Consider the following 24,520-nt stretch of genomic DNA (forward strand, 5'->3'; position numbering starts at 1 on the left):
TTGCAGGCAATGGAGATATCGACGAAATTTAGGTGAATCAACCTACTTTAAACTCTTATGAATGAGGAATTGTTTTATTTAATTATATTTTAACTAGATGCAGAAATAATGAAATCTTAGGTACTCATTAGGTTGTAGTTTCATCTTCTTCATGGTTTGATGGAATAACAGCCAAAATGAATTTAACTTAACAGTAATTGACATATATCTCTAACTAAGAGGTTGCGAGTTCGATCCCCCACCCCTACATGTTGAACTTGAAAAAAAAAAGGTTTAACCAATAACATGAGGTATGTGATTAACATTTCAAATTCAAGGTATTAAAATAAAGTAGTTGTTCGATGTAGGAATGCCTAAGTCAAGATACATAAGCCGCGCGGTTAATAAAAAGCCTATATTTATATTCCTATATAATATTGCTAAAAACATTAAGTTTCATTAATTAGTTATATTTTTTTAATCTAAATTTCCGTATACTATAATTAATGAAAAAAATTCGCCAAACTAAAATAGTATAAAATTAGGTTTAAATACTATTTTAGTCATGTAATCCCATTTAGTTTATTTTGATTACTGTACTTTTAAAATGTGTCTGTAAAATGTTCATTTTGATCTATGTACTTTCTGATTTTTATTCATTGTATTTTCAAAACATCTATTTTAACTCTTATTTGAAAAACATTAAATCATTCAATACACATTTATGAGCTACATTTTTAAAAAAAAAATTAGAATGAAGTGTCATGTTCAAATTTTGATCGAAATAAATGAGATAGAAATAAATAAAAATGAAGAACAAAAATACAATTATCAAAACGAACCTTTCGAAAACATAGAAACTAAAATAAACAAAAATTGAAAGTATAAGAATCAACATAGATGTCTAAAAATATCAGAGTCAAAATGAACCAAAGTCTATAGTACAAAAACCAAAATAGTATTTGAACCTTTCGAAACTAAAATAAACAAAAATTGAAAGTATAAGAATCAACATAGATGTTAAAAGTATCAAGGTCAACATGAACCACGACAGTACCAAAACCAATAACCAAAATAGTATTTGAACCTGAAAACTAAACGGGTTGGTTTTTAGCAAGGAATCAAATTAAATCAATGCTATTCTGTATTGGTCAAAAGTTGAGCCAACTAACCAATAAATATTTTCATTACGTATCACCATGCTTTACAGATAAAATAAAGAAATTTCACTTGGAACATTCTGTCTACTAAAGTAAAGTGCAACCTACTAACTTCAAAAAGATGTGAGCCTGCGGCATTTTATTGGAAAAAGATTAGAATTTCTTCCAGCACAAGTGATCTTGATGCGTTTTTAGCCTTCAAAATTGCGCATGATACATTCTTATTAGTGTTAGAAGAAAAGTTATACAGGAGGAATAATTACATGGTTAACCAGAAAACAACTTCATCCTGCTCCTGCCTTTCACTAACTATTCATTCAAACCAGCCAACCAGTGAAGGCCAGCTTCTCAATTTGAACAGAAAGTGCAGCTAGCTTCGTACCTCAGAAAATCAACCTGATCAAGGAACCAGAAACTCGAAACTGTTATCCTTTCGAGTACATCTCCAATTAGACTAGGATGCAGGCCCCTAACGCCAACTTTCTCCCTCGCCTGGGATCACATTTAGGAAGAAGAGAAATCTGTTAGAAACTTAGATGCAGTGCATTGACGAGACAAATATAACTGCCTAAGCTTTCATTTTCTGAAAATAAGAAAGTTCAAGCTCTCGAAAGTATACAGTGTCAACACATCTCTACTCCACCAATGCAGTCAAATGGGGCAGAGGAGGTAGTAATTGTCACTATTTCTCAAAGAGTACAGATTGCAATAATGAACAGGAGGTCCCTATCTAGTTTTGCTAGGCAGTCTTATTAAATAAAATAAAGGAATAGAATGGCTAAATCCTTGGAGTTCAAATAACACTAGTATTTTTATGAACTAGCTAGGGAGTGGTGAGCATTATTCAGTAAGAAAATATAAGATTTTGTATTGTATATATTGCAGTTCAGAAGAAAGAAATTTTTAACAGCTACAGAGGAATTCATACCAACATACTTAGACAGTTTCCAGAATACAGCTCGAAAGAATATTCATGTCCAGAATGTTCAAATTAAGCACTCGTCTCAGAGTTGTATGGTATTTGTTATAAGGGTCATATTAGCATATTAATGCGTTGGAAATTATTTTTCTTAGATCAGCCACCTTAAATTTAATTCCATTAACAATAGCTTCCCATCAGCACAGGGACAAAAACACAAAGTTACCTTAAATTCTGAAGACACTGAACGGCAAAGTCCAAATAGCTTTAAACTGCTCAAGGAACCATTAGTTAACTTTAACTTTTATATAACTCTTTTTCCTTCCCAAACAAACCAACAAAAATTGCTAGAAGTACATAGATATTAATTCATCAACTCCACATTGTCTAATTTCAAGAAGCATCGATTCCTTGGAATAGGAAATGACATCACAGCATTGACGGCGTGGGGCCTTCATCTGAAACAGGGGAAATGTCAGTAAGAAATATTAAATCATAAGGCCAATTATAAAGATTACAACTGTAATATATGAAAATGAAAAACCAGTGAAATACAGTTAATAAAACCTCTTCCACATCAAGTTCCAACTTCTGGGAGAACACTCGAATCTGTCTCAAATTCTTAATTGCATCAGAGGCTCGACAACCAGTGACCATCTTCCTAGTATAGTTAGTCAAGACGTTATTTTTACTAGATCTCAAATTCTGCATATAGAAGATATTTCGTTTACACGGGTCTTTAGGGTAGTCTCTCGTGTTAAACAGATACCGATTCGCATCAATGGTGGCAGCCCTTCTCCATGACATAAAAGTTCTTGGCAGTGAAAGTAGATCGGGGAGAAGCCGATTGCCTTCAAAGACCTGAATAGCAAAACCCCACGATACTGACATAGTCAATGAATGTGAACGGTCATAGCACACAATTTGTTGGAAAATCCTGCCAGGATCCACATTCACTGCTTCAAAAAGATGGTTCAGGGCCCTAGTGTTATTCATGGTTGGGAATATCGGATCCGTGGCATCCAAGTGATGAAGGGAAACTATCGGTGACAATGCATGTGCAGATAGAAATCCAAACAGATTTCCCCGCATATCGACCTGAAGAAGATATGCAAATCAAATAAGCATATTGGCAGCCAACCTAATTAGGTTCTAAAATATTTGCTGCAATTTCAGCAAGCTGGCCTGAAGAAATGACTACAAACTATACTGATTTGAGTGAAGTGATGTCATTTGAGAAATTTCACAAAATTATTGAAATGAAATACTTAAAACTCTCAAATTTTACCTGATGAAATCCAGGTTCATGAGTTAATCCAACTCCAAGCTCCGCCAAGCACGACCATATTCTAGCATCACTGCCGTACAAGTGCCCGTATCTAGTCAAGCATGAGTCCAAAACCCCAGCCAAAACCCTAGCTAGCGAATGGCTGATCGCAAACCCTCCGCCGCCAAATGCCATTTCGAACGAGTTGTTCAAGTTCTGTCCATAGTTCTCCGAATTGCTCCCAATATAAAACCACCGCTCATGGTCGTATTTCCCCAATGTTTTGACCAGATTGTTCACGAAGAACAATGTGTCATCGTCACCAAACACGTACCACCGCACGTCTGGTTCATCGCGTTCGACAACTTCCTTCACCACCCGCGCCACTCTGATCGCCGATCGGAGACCTCCACGGAAAGTGTAGGGGAACCTGGAGGTGTCATTGGAAACAATCACCGGCGGAACGGATGGATCAGCAGAGGCGAAATCAGGCGCAATGCGATCAACGAAGGCGAAAGCACGCGTCGAATTCGGACGGTACCAGAGGCGAACATACGGCTTGCGGCGGGACCAGGACGCAGAAGAGGAAGCAATCGCGAAGAGAACATGGCGGCGCGTGGTGGGAGAGAGAGTGGAATGAGAGCATAACAGCGACGGCGCGTTGGGCGAGACGCGGAAGAAGAGGACGTAGATGATGAAGGCGGCGGAGAGGAGGAGGAGGATGGTTTTGGCGGTGGACAGAGTCGGGGTTTTGAGAAATCGCGGGGGCATTTTGGGACAGAGCGAAGAAATTCTGTAGTGGGAAAAACCGGTGTACTTGCGCTTCTTTTTCTGCAACATTGGAAACTGGAAACGAAGTGAAGATTAAAGAGATGAAGAAAATTAATGGAGCAGAAATCACCTGAATTGAAACGGTCGGTTTCTTGCATTGTTAACTGTTCTTACATTTGATCGGTTGTAGTAATTAATATGGGCTGGGCCATTGCCATTTTGGGCTTATTGATCTCAGAATTGGCTCTTTCGGATGGGCTTTTACAGTTTCGGGCTTATTTAGCTCATAATGGACTGGGCTGGGCTACGTTGAATCAAACATTGTCATTTTGCTCACGTGGCAAGAAAATTTACCGTAATTTATGTAGTTTCATTACACACATATGAATATTTTTCATAATTACTAATTAGATTTTCAGATTTAAATGAGAGTTCTTTTACCAATTTGTTCATCCCTTTATTCTGTTTTTTTCCGCTTCTGAGTAGACTAATTTCATTTAAGAAAGTTAAAATTGAGACGTTTGTTATAGGTTAAATTTTAAAAAATATATTTTCCAATCATTTTCTCCATTTTTCGTGGTGTGCCATCTCCATTTATTTTTTTCTTTTCCTTCGTATTTATAATTTTATTAATATTTTTTTAGTACAGTATATGAAGGTGGGAGATCGAACTTACACCCTCTTAGAGATATATTTACTGTTGAGATAGACTCGTTTTGACATATTTTATAGTCTTCGAGTTGTTGGTCTGCATCAACCACGTATTTTTCCTTCCTTCACAGCAGTACAAACCCAAGAAAATCAGTGACATTTGAACTATTTTTAAAAATATTTTGGGAATAATGCTATTTTCTTTTCTCAACCTCTTATTCTCAATATAAAATATCTACTTGGGGCAAAATGATAAATAAATGGTGGGTTTTGACTTCCAAAAAGCTACTACCAAACTTTTGTGTAAAATAAATTAAAATTTGACATTTGTGAAATTTGAGTCCATAGAAGAAGAAGACAGATGTAGGATTAAGAATGTAACACGACATCGTTTTGCCACGTGGACATACTACGTGGCAGGAATGTTGTTTAGTGTTATTTTAATCAAACCAAAACAACGACACACGGGCCACCAACATCATTTGGCCATATTCCACTCCATCCCAATCAAGCAAATAATTATAGTAATATATCAATACATTTCAATGCGAACACGTCACGAGCGTGTCACGTGGCTCTACCATAAATATTAAATTATAAAATAAATAAATGGAAGCTGAATAAATGTGTGGGCGAAACATATTTTCCGTCTCTTTGTTTCCCAGAAATTTCGAGGGTCCCACCAAAAGCCTTTTTTTTTTTGTGCAAAATAAGGCGAATCCACGTGTCGTCTAGCAAGGCACTTGGAAGTTTATGGAGGTCCCCTTCTACAACACTTTCATTTTTAGCCATAGAAATTCTGGATATTGTACACCGTCCAAAAGTAATTTTAAAAACTAATAATTCTATTTTAAAATTTTAAAATCTTAAATATCTATTTGGGGTTGGAATTCTCATGATCCAACTTCACGTAGAAGCTATTTATATTTATTTTTTAAAATAATGTTTTAACCAACGAGGAGATATTAATATATTTATGTAAGTATATTTATGGATTATTTGAAATTTTATCCAGATCAATGTTTTAACTGACGAGAGAGGTTATATAGTCATTTATCTTTTGTCTAAAAAAATATGTTTTGTTCTTTATCTTAAAACATAGAGTTTAATTTTTATAAATACTGAATTTGTTTGAAAACTTCATGTTAAATTACAAATTCGAGTATTGCATTTTCACGGTATACTTATTTAGTTTCTAGATTTTTTAAAATTTTTAACTAGACATTTGATAGATATGTATTATTCACATTATTATTTTAATATTGGTATGATATGTCAATGATATTATTAGTGATTATGTAGTCATGATACAACAATGTTATGCTAAAGGAATTAGTTTTTGGAACCATTCAACTGCCAATAGTTGAAATAAATGGTGGAAATTTATAATTTAACCTAAAATCTACTATATTTATATTTAATATTTAAAGTGTTGCTGCAGATTACAATGCATTTAAAAGGTGGATTTAAAGATAAATATTGGTAATGGACATTAAAGTTGAAAGAGAGAAAAAAATAATAACAAAATTGAAATGATTTGCTATGTAGATTAGGGTGAGAGGGTCTGCCTCTTCAATTATTGATTTGTTTTGTCACTTTTTTAATTTTTTGGTGTCTGAAATTTTTTATTTTGGCCCATTACATCACGTCTCCATGATGAAGTTCAAAAGTCCATTGAACTCGAAAAGAAACGACAATCAATCCACGATTCTCTCTTTTTTGTTTTAAGAAAAAAGAAAAAAACAAATATTTATTTATTTTTAAGTGCAACAAATTCCATATACAAGAGTTTGAATATTCGATCAAAAGAAAAAGATAAAGTAGATATCAATTATCATCCACCAATACTCAGGTTAAAAAGAAAGCAAATATTTATTAAAATAGGAAAATGACAAATATTTAGTTTAAGATAAATCATAGGTTTTATAATATTGTAAGCTTTGGACGTAGGTCTCACAGTTTTATCTTGTCTTATATATTCATAATCGTTCTCTCCTCTAGTTAATATGAAATTTACAAACCCAATAATGTCTATTTAATTTATATTCTTAGATTTTTATTTTTAATTTATTAGATTTATGTCGTTAATTTTATCTTCTTTTTTTTTACAATATTTTGGAGGTTGAATTTGAACTCACAACCTCATTAATTGAAGATATATGTATCGTCGAATTATGTTCATTTTAACAATTTAACGCTTACGTTAACCTGCTCATTAGAATATATTTTTAAGATACTATAAACAGTTGGATAAATATATACATATATGGTGGGTAGGTAGAGAAATATAATGAGATATTAAAAAAAATTAAAAGTGAGTAATTTAATGTTTTTGAAGATAAATATAAATAACGGAAATTACATGAGGGAATAGAGGCGCTTGCTTTTTTTTTGTCGTGGTTCATAAACCTTGTATTTATAAATAACTCGGTAGCCTCGAACTCTTTACCTTGTCATTCAAGCTTCCAAAAACGATGTGCAGAGGGGTAGAACGGGAAACCCTCCGGCCGCCACCGACCTCCGACGGGATATCGGCGGCGGGGGGGCGTAATCCGGTGCCGTGCGAGCTGTGCGGGTCGAGGGCGTCGCTGTACTGCGCAGCGGACGACGCGTATTTGTGCGGAAAGTGCGACAAATGGGTCCATGGGGCGAATTTCTTGGCGCAGCGGCACGTCCGGTGCCTGCTGTGCAGCACGTGCCAGAGCCACACGCAGAGGTATCTGTTGGGAGCGTCGGTGGAGATTGTGCTCCCAAATATTTCGAGAAATTTCCAAAATCACTGTGATCGAGACGATGACGATGATCAAAATTGCTCGCAACTATTGAAAACGCCGTGTCTGTTTCTTTGATCTCTTTCTCTGGAGATGTCAGATTGATTTCGATTTTTTTTTTTTTGTTTCTCAGTGTAAAATTAATTAAACAAGGTCTCTAATTTAGTAAGATCCCTATCCTCTCTTCCAATTTTATCCCTTTTTTTCCTTTTTTTTTTTTTTTTGCTTTGCTTAAATACTATTTAGACTTTTTGGTCACTTGATCCTACAATTTTAAAACACCTATTTTATTTTATTATTGTTTTCTATTTTATTTTTATACTATTTTTTTTATTACAATTTGAACGTAACATAACAAAAGATTTGTGTAGAATTTGTTAAAATCTCGCTTTTGAAAGTATGAGGATTATAGTAGAAAAAAATTAAAAGTAGAAAACCCCAAAATACAAAAATTGGAAGTTGAAAGATAAAGATAAAGATAATATGCATTTTTTTTTTCAAGTTTCTATTTTTCAGTTTTAGTGATGGAGCTTGTGTGAGGGGTCAATTCTATAGCTCATAATTTTTGGTCTCGTACGAAACCGAGAGATCTTTTTAGTTAGTCTTAGACATACTCAAGGTTTTGGTTCTTCTTTTTCTTTTTAGAATAGGGCTTAGACTGTGTTACACATATTGGAGATTCTTTTTATATTCCATATGTATTAATATTCGTGAGTTTTATTAATTAATTGGTAATAAAAAGAGTAATCGGTAGCTATTTTAAACCTTTGTTAGATTTCGAAATTTAAAGTTAATAGTGTACTAACTAAAATTCATAGGACTGGTTTGCACAAGTTAATGTTGGTTGGTACAGGTTAATGTTTATTTTTCGAAATGACGGGAAGTGTTTTTTTTAATATAATATATGAGGTGGGAGATTGAACTTACGGTCTCTTATGTTAACTAATTCCGAGTAAACTCGCTTCAGGCAAAGTTGAGCATCACGGTAAAAACTGTGTGGACATTTGAAAAATAAAATAATGCTATACCCTTCTAGCATGTGTTATATGCTGAATGGCATCTTGAATTTATGGCTTATAAATGGTTAAAATTGTACTCTCAAATTTGAACAGTTATCCACACCAAGTGTTCGACGAAATGTCCAAGTTAAATTACTTTTTACTTTTCCGATGTTCATTTTGTTTAGTGGTTTATCTCTGTAAATTCCCCATAAAACGGTACCACTTTTCACAACATAAATCACCTCTGATGATCCATTCAACTGGACTTGCATGTTTTCATGGGCATGCTGCAAGCGTTTATAAATATACTCTAAACATTGTTCATCAATTGCACTCATTTTCATCCCACTCGTTTTTTTGTGTATGAAAGGTAATTTAATTTCTAACCCAACTAAAATGTCCTAATTAATCCTTCCTCACCATATTTGGAGAAATTATTGGAGGAACAATGTAATGGGTAGTTTTTATAATTTTTTTTAGTACAATAAATATGGGGATGTCTCGAATGAAGGAGTTGATGTCTTAACCGTTGAGCTGTGCTTTTGTTGGTGGATAGTTTTTATGACATTAATTATTAGACGTTCAAGAAAGAGATTATTAAATGTTTTTTAAAAAGCATAAAAATTTTAAAACTTGCATGGTTATTACTCACACACTAAACCTACACGATGTTTACCATACTTTTTAGACATCAACCATGTGCGCATCACCTACTCACATATCAATGGTTGTCTCACGAATCTCATGTTCACCATACAATTATTATTTGATTTGTTCTTCCATGTTTTGTAACCACTCCATTTTTCCATCTCTTAGGTATACGTCAAAATGAGTATAATTCAGTAGTAATTGATATCTACTATTTCTCTTAAGTCAGATATTCAAACTTCTATACTACTCCAATTTATGGTACTTAACAAAGAAAAACTAAGTTAATAAACAAGTAACGTTGACTACCATATCTTTTGATATAGAACAATACTTCTCTGCTGATCATCAGTCTTTTGTTGTCCACCACTAAATTTTTCATAGAGATGTTTATTTAAAAAAGGTAATTTAAACATGATTTAGTTACCGATCGATTTTATTTCCCTAGTAGTAGAGTAGATAATTGTTTTTGGTTAAGAAGAATAATTTTGAGAAGAGGAACATGTAAACAATCACTTTGTCCAAGAGAAAAAGAAGACGACCAAAGTTAGGTTGCTGGGAAGAAAGGAACAACCTCCGACAAAACCAAACCATCCGACAACCTTTCGGTTGATTCCCTTCCTAACTTACATTTTGTATATACTACCTTTACTTCCAACATTAAAATCATCTATTCTTTTCACAAAATCAACACATTATTTTTCTTTTTTAGTTGAAAATATATGGGCTAAGAATTTGATTGACATTTTATCAAATTTTCCCTAAAATTAAGATTTTTGGACGATATAAACATTTAGATTTTGATTAATAGAAAGTAAAGCGGATTATCGTGGCCAACATGAGTTTAGCTCCATAGTCATTGATATCTGCTTGTGACCAGGACCAAGAAGTTATATGAGTCTCACAACTCCACTTGTTGTAAAAAAAATGATTATCGTGGATTTTCAAACGAGTTAAGCTATACAAAAAATACCGGCAAGAGTCCAATATTTTCTACGTATTTTTTAATTTAAAAAATATTTACAAACATGAACATAACTTAAACTGGTTTGGTCCGATCCCCATATGCTTTACTAAAAAAAATTCCCGTGATGTAATTATGCGCGATTAGTCGTAAAGCAATAGCGGCTTCGGCTTCGGCTTCGCGCGGGTTTCGTGCTCTGGTTTTGCTCCCGGAAAAAACCGGGAAATTTTGTAATAGAAAAAAAAAAGAAAAAAATCCTTTCGAAGTTCTCATAGTTTGTACGAGCCACGAAGGGAATCGTATTCTCTCTCCGCCGTAATAATCCAGTGAGCAACCACCGCCGAGAGATTTTGGAATTTGGACTTTCTGATATTATTGGATAATTTTGGGATAACGACTGCTACAGCGTTTTAGGGTTCTGTCATGGCGGGATCTTCTTCAAAAGAGGAGCTCGTCCAGCTGATCAAGCGGTTTGGGAGTAATCTTAGCGTCAAATTGTCCAGTTTGTTCTCCATATTGTTTCAAAGCCGGGTTTGCTATCCATTCCTTTCTCTTCTATTCATTTTCGTCGCGTTTATTGTACATTATTGGGAATGTTTCTCAATTTCTGCTTCTCTTTATAGTTTTTATAGAGACTGGTTCGGAATTTGTGTGGAATGTTTAGCACTATAAGTTCGCATGATTGATGAATAAAATGTTTTGGTTCCTGTCCTTGTTGATTTGTTTATTGTCGTTGTGTGTTTAGTAAGATTGTTTTCTTTCTCAAATTGTAACTTCTCTCGCCTTCACTGCATGAGGGGATTGAGACCAAGAGATCCTTCATTGCGTTCCCTTTCTTATGGCTTGAGTAGATTGTTTTCAAGAACCATGAAAACTGTTTTTGTCAATAGTTTCAATGTCAAGAGGGAGAATCTAATAGCTAATCATCTCAATTTTGCAAATGACACTCTTCTTTCCATTCCCTTTGACAAACGAAAAATTAACAACTTATTCAAGGTTGCGAGAATCTTCGAAGGAGCTTTTGGTTTGAAAGGAAATATGCATAAATCTGCAATGGTGAGGATCAATGTCAGTAGAGAAGAGGTGCGGTGGGCCAATAATTCTTTGGCTCTATAGGTGCTTAGCCTCTTAAGTTCTTGGTACCTTCCAGAGGAATTAATCCACGAAGTAGGCATATCTAAAGGAGGAAGACTTGCGCATACCCCAATTCAAATTTCCCTTCCTAATCTTCCAACTTATTGCTTTTGGTCTTCAAGGCTCCTAGTAGTCCAACTAATGAGGTTGACAAGATTTTGAGAGATATCTTGGGAAGAAGCTGATTTAGAGGGGTTTGTCACTTAACTTAGTGGGTTATTGTTTCTCTTTCTTAAGGATGTAAGAGAGTTAGGAATTGAAACATGCCTAGGTGAAACGTGAACCTTCTTATCAAATGGCTACCTAAACATATCTAGGAGAAATTATGACCTTTGTAGCTGAGTGGCTTTGGAGATTTTATTTGGAGGCTGACTCTCTTCCGCATGAAGTGATCGCTAGAGAGTTTGGTAAGAAGCCTAAAGGTGTGGCTGAACCATAAGTAATTTTTTCTTGCAAATCTCTTGTCCACAAATTCATTGCACCTACAACCTTTCTCTAAAGAGAAGTTTAAGGCACTATGTATAGGTAATAGTCCAAAGAAGGGTAAGGTTTTCTGTTCACTGCTATACTTGGAGGATTAAATACAAATGACTTGATCCAATCAAGGATCTTGTCGTTTGTATCATGTTTAGCTTGGAAGGAATGTCTTCGAATTTCAAACTTTTATTTAGTAGCTCCAGTTTCTGTGGTTGCATGCACTTCCATTACATGGATGCTGCAAAAAACTTTATCATTAGACATTAACAATTTGTGACATTTGATAATTCCCTAAGTATTAGTTTGTGTTAGAAATCCCTCTTTTTGAGAGACTTGAGGGAGTTATCTGTGTTTTGTTCTTATGGTTATGGCAGGTGTATCAAATATTCTATAACTAAGACGGAAATTTAGTGCCTCTGTGTTCAAATTTGTTGCAGAATTTGCGGTCTCTCAGTGCTATTGCGGGTTTTGCTCTTGCTGTAATCTTCTCATGGAAACTGTTAAAACCTCCTAGTGGACATCATAGAAGGCAACCAAAAAGGCAAACTTCTGCAACAAGTAATTCTGACAGCACAACAAGTTCACAATTGATAACTTCTAGAACTTGTTCCCCTTCAGATGATTCTGGTGCACAAAACTTTGACAATGAACTTTACCAGCCAGTGAAGGTAAGTGGTGGGTTAGTTTATTTACCTGACATAAAATTCTTAAAGGAAAAAAAAAACATTTTTGGTGCTTAATGTTTGAGAACGTTTTCACTTTCATCCCTAAGTTTCAAATATTCTAACTCAGAGATTTGAGAAATAGTTTAAATAGGTTCCTGGAATCATCAATCCATTGATGGCACTAGCAAAATTTTGATTGGGAAAATTAAATGATAATATGGCTTTGCATATCTGGAGAATTTTAGTAACATGGAAAGTTGTATTTTATTTATTTATTTGCATATGTCAAAAGAGACCAACTATGCAATATAATATATAGAAGCTTGAAACATCTTTCAAGTAAAGTTACGTTATCATTTAACTTATATCAGATGCTAATGGAATAGTTATTTCAAAGACCAAATTGACTTATAAGTTTTTTTCTTTTCGGAGCTGCAGAACTGAAGTGGAAACTTTCTCAAAGACCAGAAATGTATATTTTACTATTTACCATATATTGATTACTTAACTAACAATGAGTGCCTGGTTTTTCCTCAGCCAACTTTGGGGCAAATTGTTAGACAGAAACTTGGCGGTGGAAGAAAGGTAATTAAAACATGTTTGATAAGTTCAATATTTGTTTGCACTTTTTTACACGTTTTTCTATTTATAACAGTACTGTGAAAGAATGTTTACGGGGATCAATATAGCGAGATCATCTTGGTGGTTGCTCAAACCTTTTCGTGCAATAGTTTTTTAGGTTTCTTCATCTGAAAACTGCAATGCTTGTATATATTTGCCTGTAAATCAGAGGTTCCAAAATGGTTAGAGCTGGCTATAGATTATTTCATTAAAAATGGATAAGCTTTAATCTCGTTGACCATTCATCACACGTAAGCTTAACCTTTCAAGTTAACATTTATCATCCTACGTGCATAAAAGCATACAAAAGTTAGTAAATTGAAATGGCAAGTTTTGATTCGAAATTCTTGTTATTTCAGGTAACTTGTCGTCTACTTGGAATAATTTTGGAGGAACATAGTCCGGAAGAGCTGCAGGTTGTGGTAGTTTTTTCCTATCTGAATGTTTTGGAATGAAATTCTGTGTCTGAGAAAGAAACCTGGTCGGGATTGACGTTTGTAATGTTACTGGCAGAATGAAGCAACTGTGAGGTCCTCTGTCGTGGATGTTCTTTTAGAGATCACAAAACATTGTGATCTCTATCTGATGGAAAGAGTTCTTGATGAGGATAGCGAGGTGAGATTGTAATTTATAGGGATGAGCTTTCCAAATGTTGGTGAATGCTGTAAAATGTCTTCTCACTTAAAAAGGTTGGCAGAGAAGATCTGCTCCCGGTTCAACAATCTTCTTATGCTTTATTGTGAAGAAATTTCTTCTTCAACCAATCGTGCACAAACTTTACAAAAAAGAGAGAGAGAGAGAGAAGAAGACCGTTTAGCATCTAAAAGTATTGGAAGCCATCCTGAAGGGAAAAGAAACACCTTTAGAGGGATTCTATATCTGATTTTTGGTTATGTTAGTTTTGAATTTTTTTAAAAACATTTAAAAACCAAAGTTCACGATGGGTTATTTTGGTTGATGGTGATGCCGGAGCTACACTCAATTTTGTTCACTGAACTCCAGGGTTTAAAGGCATTTCTTTTTGCAGTATCTTCATATATATTCACATCAATAGTTTATTGCTGATAAAATATCTTTTCCAGAGAAAGGTTATTATGGCTCTGGAAGGTGCTGGCGTTTTCACATCAGGTGGCTTGATCAAAGATAAGGTTAACTCCATAATGAACTTTCCTTGTTTTCATTTTTCCTAGACAAAGATTCTATTGCCTATTCTTCACGGTTTCAGTGCCTGGACTTAAATGCTGTTAATTCTCTTTTTCTCGCAATGTTGATAACACTATCTTGGTGTTTTAAGTTATTTTATTTGCTTGTTTTTCAATTGCTGCAATGTTTTGGACATTTGACATCATTTTGTCTACTACCTTTTTTTCAATTTACGTTTCTTAACGGTTTTGGGATCCCTTCCCTCCCCTACCTCATATGGGTGTACCTCTGTATTGAGACCTCCTTTGAAATGTTAGAGAAGCTGGCTTAACTATGTTACATTGTTAAGCAGCTGGGTTTTAAGCTTGTTTATGTTCTTGACATGTTATTTCAATATCATTACATTATAATTCCAGCTGCTTCTTTCGATAACTTCTTTCACCTTAAATTTGCTGCCTGGTGCTGTGTTTAGGTTCTCTTCTGTAGTACAGAAAATGGGAGGACATCTTTTGTTCGGCAACTAGAACCTGATTGGCATATTGACTCGGATCCTGAAATCGTTTCTCAATTAGCGGTATATTTCCATACAGTTTACTATCACGAGTTTAAGGGTGATTGGACGTAAACTGAATTTTCAATATGTTTTAAAACAATCTGCTAAGTTTGTTTTGATGCCACAGAGATTCATCAACTGTCAGCTTCACATATCTCAAGTCAAGCCGCCGGACCGGACATCCTCCAATGTTTTGTCTTCGGCATCACTGGAGCAGTTCTTTCTATCCTCATGACACAAGATCAGCAGAAGTATCCATGTATAATTTCTTTCCTCCAATTGCGTTCCTCTTTAGATTTGATGTGCATTACTTCCTGCCAACAATATCTCCGATTTGGGAAATGCTTGGTTTTCGTTTTATCTTGCAAAATGCCCATTGTGCATCTATTTAATAAGGGACTGGGTCTTCCAATCACCCCCTCAAGGGAAAAATAAGTGCTTAGGCATATGGATATCAACTGGGTAAACGGGATGGAGAATCCTAGGGTAGGGTCCGTTTACTTTCCAGTTTGAGCTGGTGGCTTAGACTTCAGAAACATCAACTTTTCGAGTGTCGCTTTTTTTAAGCCCACCCACCAGATTGTAGTAACCTTTAATTTTGAGAAGCATTTTTATCATGTAATGTAAATGAGCAGTTTTTTTAGCTCAACTAGTCGAACTTCTGAGTTCTAGAGAGGTACGAAAAATGGATATTTGTGGCAGCTGGTGACTGTTATTGCCTACTGGAGAATAATTCATCAGCTCGTTCTCTTTTGTCAGAATGTAGAGAAATGAAGTGAATCATGAAATGAGACATTTGTGAATTATATTCTATCAAAAAATGTTAGACTGTAACTTGAAGGGGAAAAAACAGTGCATCTGCTCTGGTAGAAGAGAATAAAGACGATGATAATAACACAATTTATACGCTCGAAGTTCTGAACAACCCCTTCTACATCATGAGACATGAACTGACTGCAATGGAAGGAGTATTGGGAACGGAACGAGGTGCTTCTTTCCAAATCCACGATTACAGGCGATGAAGCAGCCGATTACGTGCCCTGGGGTTTGTAATGTAAATCTGGTTTGTGTCAACGTTGATTTCTGGCACGAACCAATCTTCAGGGACGTTTTGAAAAAGTATGATAGTTTTTTAAAAGAATTTGAAAAAAACAAACAGGTACTTTTCAACGTTCAGCCCAACTTGTGTAGAACATATATATGTATGTACGTATACGTAGTTCACTACTAAAAACTAATAAACATAACCATGCAACATCAAGATTTTTTGACAGTTGTTATGTTTAACAATTAATTTTGATTCCCGAAATAAAATTGAAATTTGAATAATATGAAAGTAAAAAACAATACATATTTCAGGAATCAAAATATATATTTTGCGGACCGAATGCTTGTGCTAATCCATAGAGAATTTCTTCCAAAATAGCAAAATCAAATCTGCCAAGGTCAACTAGAAATGGGAGGTTGCCAATATCTGCTGACAACAAAACTGGAAATACAAGGTGTTGTTCAACAAGAATCCATTTAACCCCATTCAAACCAACTCTTTGAAAACAAATACCTTTCTCTTGCTGTACCAAGAATCCATTTAACCTCTACAGCAGAATTCGACGTTAAGCATCGTCCAAATGTGACCTTTCCTCATCGAGCACCTCCACATCTACGTTTTGATCTTCACCCTCATACTGCGATCCAAATCTCACGTTAGATACTATAAGCATGTTAAAAAGTAAAAGCCATGTTCGATAATAGAACCAACTAATGATTCTCTACACTAAACTAAACTTATTTAAAAGAAGATCGCCGCCATGTTCGTAATAGAAATTTGAATGAATGTAGAAAATGAAAGGTAAACTTCGTTCGTAAGAAATAATTGGAATTTTGTCCATTTTCAATGTGTACACAGTTTAAGAAATTCTCAATTTTGAAAAATAGAACTGAAGAAAAGTAGTGAAATTAGAGAACTTGCTAACCCTTGAATGGTTGTTTTCACGGATTGGAGGAGGTGGAGGGGGCAGGAACGGCAGGCTGCCTGATGCAACTTCCTTAGAATTTCCCCTTGTTTCATTCACTTCATTATTAACTTCCAATTCGATATCAACATCTTCATCAACTGCATGAGCAGCCATGCTGGTTAACGGCACTACAACACCTGACTCTAGACCCCTAATCTGCAAATTTGAGTTGAGAATTTTAGTGCAACACCACCAGCATTTAATCATATCACATTGCACATATAGAAGCTTCATAACTATCGCAGGGCAAGGAAGGGAGGATTAATGAGAATCTCATCATCCTAGATTAGAAAACAATGATATTAAAAAACTACAAGGGAACGAATTAAATAGATAGTAGCACCCTTCATGCTGCCATAACCCATCTGGGCTTCGCACTCCATACTGTAAAACTAATCAGACATCACTTACAGAAAACCTCAAGCACACAACACAGTAAATTGTACAAACAAAAAAATTGAATAGAAAACATCAAAGTCACCTTATCTGCAGTAAGAACGCTGCTAGATGTTTTTCCCCTCTTCTGCTTGCTTTCGTTTGCTGTAGGTATCAAATCATTGATTTTGTTGCCAACCGTCTCAATTTTGCTATATAACGATTGAGCAGGATGCGCATTCCACCGAGAGAACCTTTTAAATCTGCTCACTGCCTCCTTACTTCCTTTGATTAAATCGGCTAATGTAGCACAATTATAAGTATCAGAAAAAAGAGGAAAGTTCCAACAGAAAGATGTCATCATTAAAAATAATCAAAATGCAGGATGCGCATTCCACCTTGCTTTGAGTTTTCGGCAATATCTTGAATAACATGCATTTTCTTCTTGCTTGAAGAAGCATCTTTTTGCAGGTCGCGAAAAGGGCTGGCTGCATGATAACCAGGGTCCTCTCCATCGCTCACAATATTGATACTTGAGTCTTCTTCATTGGCACCAATTTTACTAACATCTGAGGCCAGCTGATCTCCCAGATGTTGAAATCGGGCTTCTGATCTACTAGTTTAAAAAGGTTAACATATTTTTCTGTAAATCATCAAACATTAGAAAATGCAGTCAAAATAATTTGATAAATACTTGCCGCTTCAGTTCATCTTGTATCCTCGTGTAACGATTATGTGCTTTGACAAACTTCTTAATTTTTGATTTGATCCTGAATATTAGTGGTCCAAGAAAAATAGAAGTAAGCAGTAGATGTCCATATTTACCAAGAAACATGTCAGTGGATAGACGATTATGAGTACCTTTTGCACTCCTCCCTTTCTTTGTATAATTGAGATTCCAGTTCCTGAATTCTAGAAGTCAAACTGTCCACTTCTTGGATCTTCTCTTCCAGGTAGACCTGCAAATTAAAATATAATTTGTTAATATCTTGTATATAATTTTATAGGAAACAAAACAATTTCATTGGTAAAGTGAAATATACATGATCTTGAAAATATTGCTTAATCAAATACGAATCAATAGCATACACCGCTTAAGAGTTAAGAAGATAGCATAAAATATGCAATCATGTGGAGAAATAAAATCTCCTTTCGTGAGGCTGCACTTTTTTCACGCCCAGGCAAATCCAGCTTATAAAATTTTAGAGATACCACAATGATCTGGAGAAATACAGTCTCCTTTTCTGAGGCTTCACTTTTTTTACTATCCGTTCTAAATGTGCCTATTCCACTCAATTGACTTTTGCCCATCCCACCATCAGTGGCGCTGCAGCACCCAGAAGGCTTCAAAAAACAAGGAGTGGAAGTTTGCGGGATGCTTAATTTATTTATTTTTTAAAAAATGAAGAAGCCCAACCAAATGTTGCCGTTCCCAACACCAAGTACAAGTTTCCCAACCCTAATTGTAGGTAGGAGTTCGTGAACCCCACAGCTAACTACGCCACCCAATTATGTGCTCCTAAAAGCCACATGTTCACCCCTTCGCCTGATGGTTGTGTCCATTCATGCGTTTGATCACAATAGCTTCTATGATCCTTTCCCCTTTTGCAAATCCAGATAATTAAGACCCAATTGAGCTAAGTTCTCGAATGTCAGCATTAATTTGGCTGAAACTGTAACATTGCCTAAATTCTGCCTATATCAGAAAATCTTCAACGATATCTCCCCTAAACTATGACCCTTAACTTCAACTTTTGGGAATACATTCATATGATTCAACCTCCCCGCCCACCCACCCCCAAATTTATTTACAAATTGCAAAACCTGAAGATACACATCCAAATTTGTTCTGACCATTAGACAGGATTGCATCCCTTCAATGGGTGTTCTTCAATTCTGTGGCCAATGGCCCACCACATTCTGACCAAATTTGCAAACATATAGTAAATTTGGTATGAGTTCAATCTTTTTCTACCAGCACAACCCAACTAGAAACACTCAACAGCTAGTTTTTATTTTCACTCTAACCCGCTTTGGTACGATCCTATAAACCCACATGAAACTTTTTGGTGCTTTACCCCTTCATTTCATTCTCTAGCGCTCATTGACAAACTTACATTGTTCTGGTTGTTTCAGCTTTTCTCCAACAATCTCTGACCCGAGCACACTAATTAATAATTGGTGACCTCATTGATGATAAATCATCTTCTGCCCCCCTTTAACCATCTCAAAAATTTCCGGCAACTCTTTCCTAAATTCTGGATCCAGTCCAGACTATTGTGTTTCTATATCAATTTTTGCTGGACAAAAACAAAAAACTGAACAAACTCATTAAGAATGTATGGTCAATCATGTGACTGGTGAGTGGTGACCCTCTGACTCATTTCAGCCAACATATTACAAAGAGAATTTCCCAACAATAACTAAACACCACCAAAAAAACAATAACTAATCACCTCAAACAGCTTACAAGGATACATTTGAGAAAATACAATCGTAAAGGCACATTTAGGAAGAGTTATAATTAAAATTTAAAAAATAGGAAACCCTCGCAATTAATACATCAATGGAAAATGGAAATGTTTCTTGCCTATTGCTTGAACATAATTAGAGGCAGAGAGCAACTAAAATAAAGAGACGTGACTAACCTCAGCTTGGTGTTTGTGGTGCTCAGCCATCTCAATATCTGCCTGCATCTTGTTTAACTGTGTAATACAAAGATGATCAAACAAGATTTCCAGAGAGTAACTATTTCTAATTGATAAAAGATTGTACCTGCCCCTCAAGAATGTCTCTAGAAGTAGATGATGTGATTTTCCCTTCTCTATCTCGTTCATCACTTCTATCTGAAATCCTCAAACTCCCAGAATAATCATTATGGGAATCCCCATGTTCTTTTTTCCTTCTTTTACGGTCACTGAAATGAATGTGTGCAATTCCAAATTATCCGTGTGGAAAGAGACTGAAAATTTGTAAGAAGTAATTTGCTAACCAATATTCATGAATATATAATTGATTGTGGAAGAATGAATGCAGGCAGGCCACAAGATATCATGTCACATAAGATTTTCTAACTATAAAGTAAGAGAAATTTTAAAGATCAAGCATGGCTCAAGAAATAACAAAATCAAGAAGGGCACTGGGTAGGAAGAAAGGATTTCACATGACCATTACCCATGATAAAAATCCCATAAACATATCTCATAAGGACTTAAGTAAATCTCTCGATAGATATTTGCATCTTGCCCCTGAGGAGCAGTCCTGTTGGCAAGGGTTTGGGGTTTCTTAGCCATATCAGTTTAGAAGTCTCGAGTTTGAACCTTTTGGTGAGTTTAGTATTAAAAACCATTGATGCCTCCCGAGTCTGGGCCCTAGGACGGGTATAGGGGAGCAAAGCTCGACTCCCAATTATCAAAGAAAAAAAAGGGAAAAAAAAAGATATTTGGATCTCAGGATCAATTTCTGCCTTTCCTTTATCCATACCCTTATACAGGAGATAACACCATGTTGCCTACCGTACAGGTCAAAGATTCTATTTACTTATTATGTTTCACATTTCTTAGCATCTTTAAATAGTAAATGAGAATCACTTTTCACTGCCAAAACATAAACATATATATGATGAGAATCATAATTTACATTAAGACGTCCTCTAGGCAGGTGAGGTTTTTTATTTTTTATTTTTTTAGGATAAGGAAACAAAACTTGTATTATAAACAAAATCCATACAGGGGGGGGGGGGGGGGGGGGGGGGGGGGGTTGAAAAAAAAGAGAGAATAAAATGTAATTTATATATATATATGACAATGTACCTTTGTCGCTCAAGTGACCAGGAGGAGCTATACTCTGCAATTCAAATTCCAATTGAAAGAAATCAGGGAAGAACTCTGCTATTAAAATACGTGTGTGCGTGTATGTGTTTGGGAAATCAAACTTCCTACATTCCTTAACTAGAAATTGTAAAAGTGAACGTCATATAAATTGGGGATTACGGGAAAGATGACATTGGAGAAAAGATTACTAAGTAAAGGGGGGAGAGAGAGAGAGGAACAAAGAAACAAATGGCTTCACTACCACGAGGTCCATGTCGCCCCCTGGAATCCCTTTCCTGCAGGGGAGAATGCCTGTTGTCAAGCTTATGCCTTAAATCACTTCCTCTATATTCTCGTCTACCTGCAAAGATGAGGAAATTTTGTTTTAACAAGTTAAGTTAATGCTAGATGTTTTTTCTAAGAACAATCAATGAAGCAATGAAATTCTTACAAGGCTTATCTTACCATTACATGGAAAAGATGAGAAACAAAATATGGAACAGCATTAGTGCCGCCATGCCAGTTCCAAAAGAGCCATAGAAATAATGAAAATATATAGAAAAATCCATGCCTGAGATTAAACCATGGGATAACCTTCATATACCAAGTAGAACGAAGGATTAAACTCTGGTCTCCTCGATGAACAATAAGTTCACATAACTTTGATCTAAATAGGAGATTTCTCTGGGATTCCACATAGTGATATAAGTACACTCCAATGCAATGACGTACATCCAATTTCAATCCTTCATGCACTACTCCCATAAAAATTGCACTACTCCAACAAGAAGTCCATTTGGTATACTCAGGAGGAATAACCAATGAAGAACCTCTTCTAAGAAAAATGAAGCCCCATGAACAACAGTAGAGTAACCCATAAGATCATAATGGGGTAATTAACAAAAGCTGTGGGAGATGTATAAATTATGGCAAACAATTATGATTCTTCAACAAGTACTTTCGGATTTAGTTGATGCAGAACAAGGACCATAAACATCTCCAGGAATATATCACAGGCAGCTTTATCAAGAAAAATCCACCATATCCGTTCCAACAAAAAAGCTCTGATCTGGTTGATTATTTTTACTAGCCACTTCAGTGAACATGCAAGTCTGAAGACTTTTTGACATCTCCCATTATTGGAATTATTCAACGTCCTTCTACAATATGTCCATTGGGAAAGATGTGGATATCTCAAGTGATGACTCGTGCAGAACCAATTAAAAGATCGAAGATAACAAGCAACGAGATGCCCAAACCATATGGCATGGATGAGGAAGATTGTGTTCATATAGCTATACATTCACGGCAGACAGAATACTTTCAAATGATTGACTGAAACAACCTAGTTTTTAGTCCATTCTTAAGAGTTCCTCTCCATCATAATGCACCATAAGGAGCATTCAGAAAATATGTAGGTTATAATAAAGAGGAAAAAAAAAACATATACATTAGTAAAGAGGTACGTAAACAAGAACAGAAAGAAAAAATATATATAAATGCCCGATATTAAGAGCCCGTTCGGTAACGTTCTCGTTTTTTATTTTTTGTTTCCTTTTTTTAATAAAGAAAAAGATAATTGCATTTGGTAACTATTTCTTATTCTTCATTTTTTTTATTGAAAAAAGAATGAAACTTGATTTTATTGGAAATGGGAACAATAAACAATAAACTTAAGTTTCCAAAATTTCTATACAATTTTAGGAACATTTCTAGAAAAATGAGAAACAAGTTCTCAAATGCTCAAGTTTTTCAGCAAAACAAGAAATAATAAACAAGAAACAAGAGTGTTACCAAATAGGACGGAATAGGATAAGAAATGCTACAAATTAAGTCTATGAAAAAATTATAAGAAGAAGATCATACTGGAAGAAATAGCCACCACCAGCCTTTAAATTAGTCTTACCCCCATCCCCAAGCAGGAATTAAACTCGGAGCCGCCTGAATCACACATGCTCGCACAATTAAACCCAATAACATTTTCCATTATCTGACCACTGTACCACTATTATCATTGAAATAAGGATAATCAACTACGATAACCAAAAGATTTGAGAATCATACACCCCAGTAATTGCAAGAAACGTAGAAATTAGTGACTGTAAACTTCCATTTAATCACCCTACACGCCACCAACTAAAGAACATAGTAAAAGACCGTAGATACAAGGGCAAATTACCGTTGTAGGCACCACCACCACCAGCAAATCGCCTGAGTTCAGCGCTGCCGTGAGCGAACGAGCAACTTGGGCGAGAACAGCGGCCTTTCTGATAAAGCACGCATAACTTGGTCTTGAAAAGTTTGCGTCCGACCATCATCGATGAAGATGAAGAATAACACAGAAGGAGTATAAATTCGAAGTGGCAGTAATCGCTGTTTGAATCTGCTGCGGTGAATTATAAATAATAGATGTAGAACCGAATTGGAGTATTTCAGTCGCGAAAATCTGCTTCTCCGAATTATTAAGAATCAGAAAATATGCAAAACAGCCGAAATAGAACGGATTCGAGGGCTTGTGAAACGCGAGAGGACGGTTTCTGAAGTTTCCGCAGCTAGAACGCCGACCGCTTTGACGAACGCCGTGAATGAATGTGATGAGAGCGATTGAGGGGTTTTGTTTTTCTCCTCTTTTTCTTTTCCTCTTCGTGTGAGAAATGGCGGGGTTTTATGCCAAGGTTGCACCATTCTGTGAAAGGATAAATTGTAGGGCAAATTACTTTTTTTTCCCTTTTTTTGACATTTTCTATTTTGTCCCCAAAAAAAAAGGTTTGAGTTTGAGTTTGAGTTTTTGTTTTGTTTTTTATTATTTTTTTTACGGAGAAAAAACTTTGAGTGAAAGTAGTTTAATCTCTAAACTTATCAAGCTATGTTCGTTTTGGTCCCTTTTATGGTAGTTGTTAATACTTATTTTTTATATTTGTAAGTGTTCGGACCCTAAGCGCACCTCGACTAATCTCACGGTACAACTGTCTGACCCTACAACATTTGGTATCAAAAAACATATAGAAATTAGGTAGTCGTCATGGAATTTAAACTCATTCCTAACATAGTTGTTAAGACTTTAAAACTTAAATTACAAACCTCTATATTTTTAATTTTGTCTCTAATAAATTTCTAACTTTTAAAAAATATATAATAGTTCCCTACATCAGCTTATTTAACATTTATTAAAATTCACAAATATATTAGACTCTCCGTATTGAATTTTGTGTCTAACCTCTCAATTTTCTATCTAATTAATAAATTCTCAAAAATAAATGATAGATAATGGCCTGTTTAAATCTAATATTAAAAGTTTAGATCTACCATATGATAGATCTATTAAACACAAGTTTTTTTAGATCTACTATATAATCTTTAAAGTTTAAGGAGTTACTCTAACTAAACTTTAGTTATCAAAATTACAAGGAATAAATTAGACTAGTCCTCAAATAAGGAAATTTAAAAGAAGTTGTTAGTTTCTTAAGAATTTTGTAAAAAATTGTGGCAACAGAAGCAACGGTGTATATTTGGTTTATTAATGTGTTGTTAGGAATCGATACTAATTCAAAAAGTCTTGTTGCAGTTTTAAAATTGTTGAAAAGAAAATTGTTG

At 35.2% G+C, this 24,520-nt stretch overlaps 3 protein-coding genes across 7 annotated transcripts; 1 reads left to right on the forward strand and 2 right to left on the reverse strand.

Moving 5' to 3' along the window:
- Nucleotides 1-1,251: 1,251 nt before the first annotated feature.
- On the reverse strand, nt 1,252-4,238 carry LOC111007929 (glycosyltransferase (DUF604)). The gene is made up of 4 exons (XM_022280480.2): nt 3,347-4,238; nt 2,626-3,156; nt 2,285-2,516; nt 1,252-1,631 (listed from the first exon to the last, which is right to left on the reverse strand). Exons 1-3 carry the CDS (start codon nt 4,163-4,165, stop codon nt 2,406-2,408), a joined length of 1,461 nt encoding a protein of 486 aa, XP_022136172.1. The 5' UTR covers nt 4,166-4,238; the 3' UTR covers nt 1,252-1,631; nt 2,285-2,405.
- A 6,046-nt stretch (nt 4,239-10,284) lies between these two features.
- LOC111007820 (ubiquitin-conjugating enzyme E2 enzyme activator PEX22) lies at nt 10,285-15,527 on the forward strand. Of its 3 annotated transcripts, XM_022280327.2 has the most exons (9): nt 10,285-10,457; nt 10,538-10,662; nt 12,180-12,410; nt 12,945-12,992; nt 13,388-13,447; nt 13,542-13,643; nt 14,111-14,176; nt 14,644-14,745; nt 14,852-15,527. In XM_022280327.2, exons 2-9 carry the CDS (start codon nt 10,555-10,557, stop codon nt 14,957-14,959), a joined length of 825 nt encoding a protein of 274 aa, XP_022136019.1. In that variant the 5' UTR covers nt 10,285-10,457; nt 10,538-10,554; the 3' UTR covers nt 14,960-15,527. The 3 variants fall into 3 exon arrangements, with proteins under 3 accessions (XP_022136019.1, XP_022136018.1, XP_022136020.1); XM_022280326.2 differs by having other exon boundaries at nt 10,286-10,662; XM_022280328.2 differs by having other exon boundaries at nt 10,289-10,662; nt 13,388-13,444.
- A 550-nt stretch (nt 15,528-16,077) lies between these two features.
- Nucleotides 16,078-23,586, reverse strand: LOC111007819 (Zinc finger C-x8-C-x5-C-x3-H type family protein). 3 transcript variants are annotated; one of them, XR_015790232.1, is made up of 12 exons: nt 23,106-23,585; nt 21,189-21,287; nt 20,927-20,960; nt 19,890-20,031; nt 19,763-19,819; nt 17,976-18,073; nt 17,813-17,884; nt 17,513-17,727; nt 17,221-17,414; nt 16,698-16,895; nt 16,286-16,409; nt 16,078-16,213 (listed from the first exon to the last, which is right to left on the reverse strand). XR_015790232.1 is itself a non-coding variant. In XM_088122601.1 (11 exons), the coding sequence occupies exons 1-11, from the start codon at nt 23,242-23,244 to the stop codon at nt 16,338-16,340; spliced, it is 1,317 nt and encodes a 438-aa protein (XP_087978727.1). In that variant the 5' UTR covers nt 23,245-23,586; the 3' UTR covers nt 16,078-16,337. The 3 variants fall into 3 exon arrangements, 2 of the variants coding, with proteins under 2 accessions (XP_087978727.1, XP_087978726.1); XM_088122601.1 differs by having other exon boundaries at nt 16,078-16,409; nt 21,192-21,287; nt 23,106-23,586; XM_088122600.1 differs by having other exon boundaries at nt 16,078-16,409; nt 23,106-23,584.
- Nucleotides 23,587-24,520: the final 934 nt, after the last annotated feature.

This window comes from Momordica charantia (genome assembly GCF_013281855.1).
Source record: "Momordica charantia cultivar OHB3-1 chromosome 4 unlocalized genomic scaffold, Mcharantia_2.0 BLBB01000004.1, whole genome shotgun sequence".
In the NCBI taxonomy this organism is placed as follows: Eukaryota; Viridiplantae; Streptophyta; class Magnoliopsida; order Cucurbitales; family Cucurbitaceae; genus Momordica; species Momordica charantia.